Source organism: Myotis brandtii, unplaced genomic scaffold (genome assembly GCF_000412655.1).
Source record: "Myotis brandtii unplaced genomic scaffold, ASM41265v1 scaffold31, whole genome shotgun sequence".
NCBI classification, from domain to species: domain Eukaryota; kingdom Metazoa; phylum Chordata; class Mammalia; order Chiroptera; family Vespertilionidae; genus Myotis; species Myotis brandtii.
In genome coordinates this window covers 3050142-3056141 of record NW_005361873.1, presented here as the reverse complement: position 1 = coordinate 3056141, position 6000 = coordinate 3050142, and the positions used below count along the sequence as shown (strand labels likewise).

The 6000-nt window shown below is 39.4% G+C and overlaps 1 protein-coding gene across 2 annotated transcripts in view; it reads right to left on the bottom strand.

The window, feature by feature from the left end:
• MRAP2 (melanocortin 2 receptor accessory protein 2) overlaps positions 1-6000 on the bottom strand; it is a 36770-nt gene that overhangs the window by 10179 nt on the left and 20591 nt on the right. Inside the window, exons 2-3 of one of the 2 annotated variants that reach the window (XM_014542669.1) lie at positions 5831-5938; positions 4155-4254 (exon numbers count right to left, since the gene is read on the bottom strand). In XM_014542669.1, the coding sequence (XP_014398155.1) occupies positions 4155-4254; positions 5831-5840 (110 nt within the window). In that variant the 5' untranslated portion in view covers positions 5841-5938. The remainder of the gene's footprint in view (positions 1-4154; positions 4255-5830; positions 5939-6000) is intronic. The other variant, XM_005869952.2, reaches the window with a different exon arrangement.

Sequence of the window (6000 nt, the reverse complement as noted above, 5' to 3'; positions counted from 1 at the left end):
CAAACCCACCCACCCACCCCTGAGATGCCTCCATGGGAAAAAAGAATTAAGTAGTAGGTTCACCACTGATCTGTGTGGAGCTTGCAGACTTGGTCAGGTATCTTAACCAGAACATTGGAATCATATTCGTGATATCCTACTTGAGGAAGTAACTGTCCTTAGGACAAACCAACCAGAGAGTCTGGTGTTTAAAGCAACCAGAACTCAGACATATCCGTCCTTTCTATCCATCACCAAGACTCTCTACGTAGATTCTCTCTATTCATCTTACTGTTTCACCAAGAGACACACCCAAGCTGACGCTGGGGGAGAATGAGGCACCATTCTGACAAGTGTAAATGCTATGTGAATGTTTCTGGTCTGGTTGTCCCATGTGAGGTGGGTTATTCTTCTCCCTCCTACTCCTCACCTGGACCCTTGAGCTGCCACCAGGACTTCCACCAGCACTGAAGGGGTGGCCTAATCTTCACTGACCATTGTGAGCACAGCATATGCCCTCGGCGCCATAGGCATTAGCTTGCTTAATCTTTACTATAATCCTAGGAGGCAGGGATGACTGTATTTTTACAAATGAGGAATGTCAAGCATAGAGAGGCTTAAGAATCCAGCCAAAATCTCAGCAAGTCAATCTGGAAATATTTGATCCTAGAGCACACACTTGATTAGCTATGTGATAACAGAAAACAAATCTGACTGCTTACTAATATCTTTGATTCAACGTAGTGATTAATAACAGGAGCTTCAGAGTCTAAGAGGCTTTGCCTGGTTCACAGCATTTTTCTGTTTGTTTTACCTGTGAGAACTCAGACAAACGATTCTGCCTCATTTTTCTTATCTGTAAAGTGGGAACACTTACAGGGTTTATTTCATCTTCCTGTGGGGATTTAGTGAGAACATGAAAATCACGAGATTAGGGCACATCTCATAGAGTGGTCAGGTTTATTATATGCGAGACCCTGGCATATAATAAACATGTTTTAAAAAGGTTTTTATTAGTATTCTCAATGATTTCATCATTCTTTCCTCCATGCCTGATTATCACAAGAAAAATTAAAATGGTTTATTTTATATTAAAGTTGGCTGAATGGAAAAAATAATGGCCATTTTAGAGAAAATTTCTGCCAAATAAATGTCAAGTTTATTAAGATCAAAAAGCCTTTTTAACTGATCCATTTAGGGATTTTTTGCATGTCTGTTTCTTTCAGTTTTCTATTGATATACTGCAACAAAATGCCATGTCTTACATTGCCCTAGACTCAAAAAAAATACTTAAAGTGTGCCTCAGAGGGCTAATCTATTATTTTATTAAAAGTAAAACAAAAAGGTAAGACTTTCTCCTTAACCTCATTGAAAGCATGTGGAGTTACAGTGACCCCTGTTCTTTGATTGAGATTATTCAGAAACGCCATCAAATGAGAAACCATTTGCAGTTGAACTGAACTGCCAATTAGAAGACTGGAAATGCAAGTCTCAGCTACCCAGGGTCAACATGACACGTTAAGGAAATGTACTAGTCAGATTCTCCAGAGAAACAGTCAACAGGATCCGTGTGTGTGTGTGTGTGTGTGTGTGTGTGTGTGTGTGTGTGTTGTGTATCACCTGTTTTTCTTTCTCTCCTCTTCCTTCTTTCCTTCCATCCTTCCTTCCTTCCTTCTCTTTCTTTCTTTATTTCTTTCTTTTCTTTCTTTCATTTTTTCCTTCCTTCCTATCTATCTATCTATCTATCTATCTATCTATCTATCTATCTATCATCTTTCTATCCTATAGAGAGAGAGAGATACAGATTTATTTTAAGGAATTGGTCCATGTGATTCTGGAGACTGGCAAGTCCAAAATCTGCAGGTAGACTGGCAGGCTGCAGACCCAGGGCAGAGTTGCAGTTCGAGTGTGAGGCAGTCTGCAGCATTCCTTTTAGCTTGAGGCAGGTTAGTCTGTTTCTAGGAAGGCCTTCTACTGATTAGATGAAAACCACCCATATAATAGGGATGTTCTGCTTTACTCAAAGAATACTGACTTAAATGTTCATCTCATTTAAACACACACACACACACATACACACAAGATCTTCACAGAAACATCTGGGATAATGTTTGACCAAATATCTGAGTACCATGGCCTGGCCAAGTTGACCCATAAAATTAACCATCACAGGAAGTGATGCTATACTTTGAGGTAGGGTTCCCATCTGTACAATCACCTGCATCCCACATCAGACAAATCCATCTCAGTAACTACATCATAAGAATCCATCTGTCCCACTGAGGTGTTATTATTCCCTGACCACTCTATGAGATGTGCCCTAATCTGAGTTTGTACTCGACTTCTCTTACTACTGTTGCAATCCACATCATGTTTCCAAATTCATGGACCAATATAATAGAAGAAAAGGTATGTGCAGATGTCCATAAGGACATGGACAGAGAAAGGGGGAAGTTTTTGTCTTTTTAAGTGTCTATTAATGAGATTCTCAACCATATAGCTCCCTATGCTTCAATAAAATGGTATTATCCTTTCATGTAAAATGCGTTTAATTTTTTTTCCAGATCCAGATGTCTGGACATAGCTGAGTATGGACAGAGCTGTTCCCTTTACCCAGACATTTGTTATAGTTCAAGTGTAGGCTGAAGACTGAAGAACAGATACTGGAGACTGTATAGTGAAATGGTAATAAGAATATGGTAATTATACACCAATAATGAACTCTAAGAAAGAGAAACTTAAAAAACACACACACACAATCCCATTTACCATTGCAACAAAAAAATAAGTTACCTAGGAATAAACTTAACCAAGGAGGTAAAAGACCTATACTTGGAAAACTACAGGACATTGAAAAAAGAGGTAGAGGAAGATACAAGCAAGTGGAAGAATACACCATGTTCATGAGTTGGAAGAATTAATATCATTAAAATGTCCATACTACCCAAAGCAATCTATAGATCCAATGCAATCCCTATTAAAATACCAATGGCATATTTCACAGATCTAGAACAAATATTCCAAAAATTTATATGGAACCAAAAAAGACCACAAATAGCCTCAGCAATCTTGAGAAACAAGAAAAAAGTTGGAGGGATCATAATACTGGATATCAAACTATACTACAAAGTCATTATAATAATAAAAAAAAAGCCTGGTACTGGCATAAGAATAGGTATATAGACCAGAAATCAACCCACACCATTATGGTCAAATACTATTTGACAAAAGAGGCAAGAGCATACAATAGAATAAAGACAGTCTCTTTAATAAATGGTGCTGGGAAAATTGAACAGATACATGCAAAAAAATGAAACTAGACCATCAACTTACAATGCTGCACTGTCCTGTGGGGTTGTCCTTCTCCCTGGCCACAACTTATGAATAGCCCCTTCATTAAAAGCTCTTCCAATTACCTAATTTTAGTATGCTACTGTGTCTGCTGGAGTCAACTAAAACAGTATTCAACATAGGTTTTATTTCCCTTTTTTAAAAAAGTTGGGGAAAAAATTCTCCAAAACATTTCTGAGTTTTTGAAAACCATAATTGAACAAATACCTTCTAATGTTGCTCAGTATTCTTTAAGCAACCACGTAATAATTTTCTCCATGAATCCAAAGCCCAACACAAATATTCTTTGTCCTGCTATGAATAACACATAATCTTTAGTGTTTTCTTTTTTAATCCTAGATCCAAGGAAACTCAGCATTAAACTCAGTGTTTATTGGCAATGATAAATTCAATAGAATATTCAGTAAAAATTATTTCTCTACTTCTTGACATGTTTTTAAAAACTAGTTTTCATCCTACTTAGTAGTCGTTGTCCTTGTTCCGTGTTTTTAATCTGGCGAGTCATCTAAATTCTCTTGGGACTAAGCAGAGAACACATCCTAATTAATAAGCACTTCAACATAAAAATCAGGCCTGCATCAGCATCAAACTATAAGAAAGAACCAAGAAACCCAGGTTCACAAGGATCCACTTGAAAACAAGCCCCAGAGGCCAGAGGCCGGGAGGAAGGCAGATCCCACCCACAGGTGCCTAGATGCAGGCCGTTATCCATCACCAAGCCCTTCTCTCCACACCCCTGGAAGCAACCCCAGCCCTGGATACTATTTCTGCTTCTTCAGTTCCCTGTGGAGCTTTATAGATATGTAGGAACAGCCCAAACTTACTCTTGGTGTGGGGCTCCTGTCTTGGCCAGCAAAGTCAGCACAAAAAACATGAAAATCACGAAGACTGCGAGACCAACCCAAAATCCAATCACAATAGAATCTGCAAGACAGTGAATACTGGGATTAGCATTTCGCAGGAGCTGAAAACCGGAGCATTCAAGAAATCTGAACTATTTGGTACATGAAATGATTGTTGGTACATCAACAATCTATGGGACAGCCCTGACCCATCCATCAACTGGGGACAGGTAAGATGCAGGGATGAGAGAGAGAGAAGAGTCTGGGTCACCTCCATGTTCTCATCTCAGGTGACACTGAGAGACTTCTGCCTTATTGACCACTGGTTTCCACTTCCCCGTAAAGGAACTAAGGACATACATAGGCCACCCAGGACCCCAAGATTCCATTGAAGTATCTTGAGTTAGAAAATGCCATTTTTAGAATAAACTACAATATACTGTTTTAAATGAATTCTGATTCAAACCAACCCATTTATTTTTTCACTGCTGTGCATGCTGGAATAGTTGAGGTCCTCATTGTCTCTTGCTGAGAATAATCAAATGGCCTCCTGTGTTCTCTTCTATCTTTCCTTGTGCAGCTCAGTGTGAACTGGCTTTATCCCAGCTCTGATAATATTGCTCTCTTATGACAAAAAGATAGACCCAACCTTCTCCAGGTTAAAAAAGTTTCCATACATAAAGCACTTTAAACAATGCCTGGCATCTGAGAAAAAGGTAATCTACATTTTACAGCTATTATTGTTAAATTATTTTCTCCCAGCTTACCCCTACCTTAAAACCCATGTTTCACATCAGACTAGGAACATTGTGTCCCTGTATTTACCTTAATCTTAGCCACAACTTCCTAATCCCCATGACTTTTCAGAGGCTCTTACCTTTACCTGGCTAGAACAACTGTCCCCAACCTAGAGCTGATGCAAGTCCATCCACCCTTAAAGCCATGCCTTACACCATCTCCTTCACCAAGCCTGGGCGAGTTTCCCCAGCTGATGAGCTCTCTCCCGTCCTTGAACCCTGTGGCATTTTTGTCTGTGCTTTGCTACATGGGCCCTTCCTTGACCCTGTCTTGGGAGATAGTCATGTGTATGTCCCTAGGACAGGGATGAGACTGGACTGTCTACAGACCCTGGCACAAATACACTAGGGTCTCAAATCTGGAAGAGACAACTGAGCTGAATTATTTTACATTTTCTGATTTATTCTAAGAAGTCAACCTATGTGGGCATGCAGTGAGAATGCTTAGCAATTTAAAAAAAAAAAACACGAATGGCTTAGACACTAAATGTATAAATGCAAAGCATTGTTCTAATTAAATTCTAATTCATTTTTTCTAAAGTAAAGAAAGCAGGTTACCTTGTATAATTATACTTTCATTCTACATATACTACTGCCTAAAGGTTAACAGCTATTATTCAACAATGTGCTGAATAGTCAGCATTCTGGATGCAAAACCCATGTATCTTTCCTGGGATTAAGTGGGCCAAGGAAATAGAAATTGTACACTTTGCCTTATAATGGAAATGAGGCCTAAAAAAGACACAAGGACAAGTCCCAAAAAAACACATGTAAGCAAGTGCAACTGACAGGTAACAATAACAACTCAATGATGGGGGCACAGACTGTGCAACACCATTGTACAAATAAATGACAGCTCACCGTACTTCATCAGCTGCCTGCAGAACCAGAGCAAATTCTACGACGACACACACCAGCATCACATTCAGCTGAGAGGTGAATCTAGTCTCATGGCTTCACTTTTAAATTCTGTGTATGAGGAAGGGGTTCTCAGGAGGGCGGCTTTCCTGCAATGGGAGCTGCATCCCCAT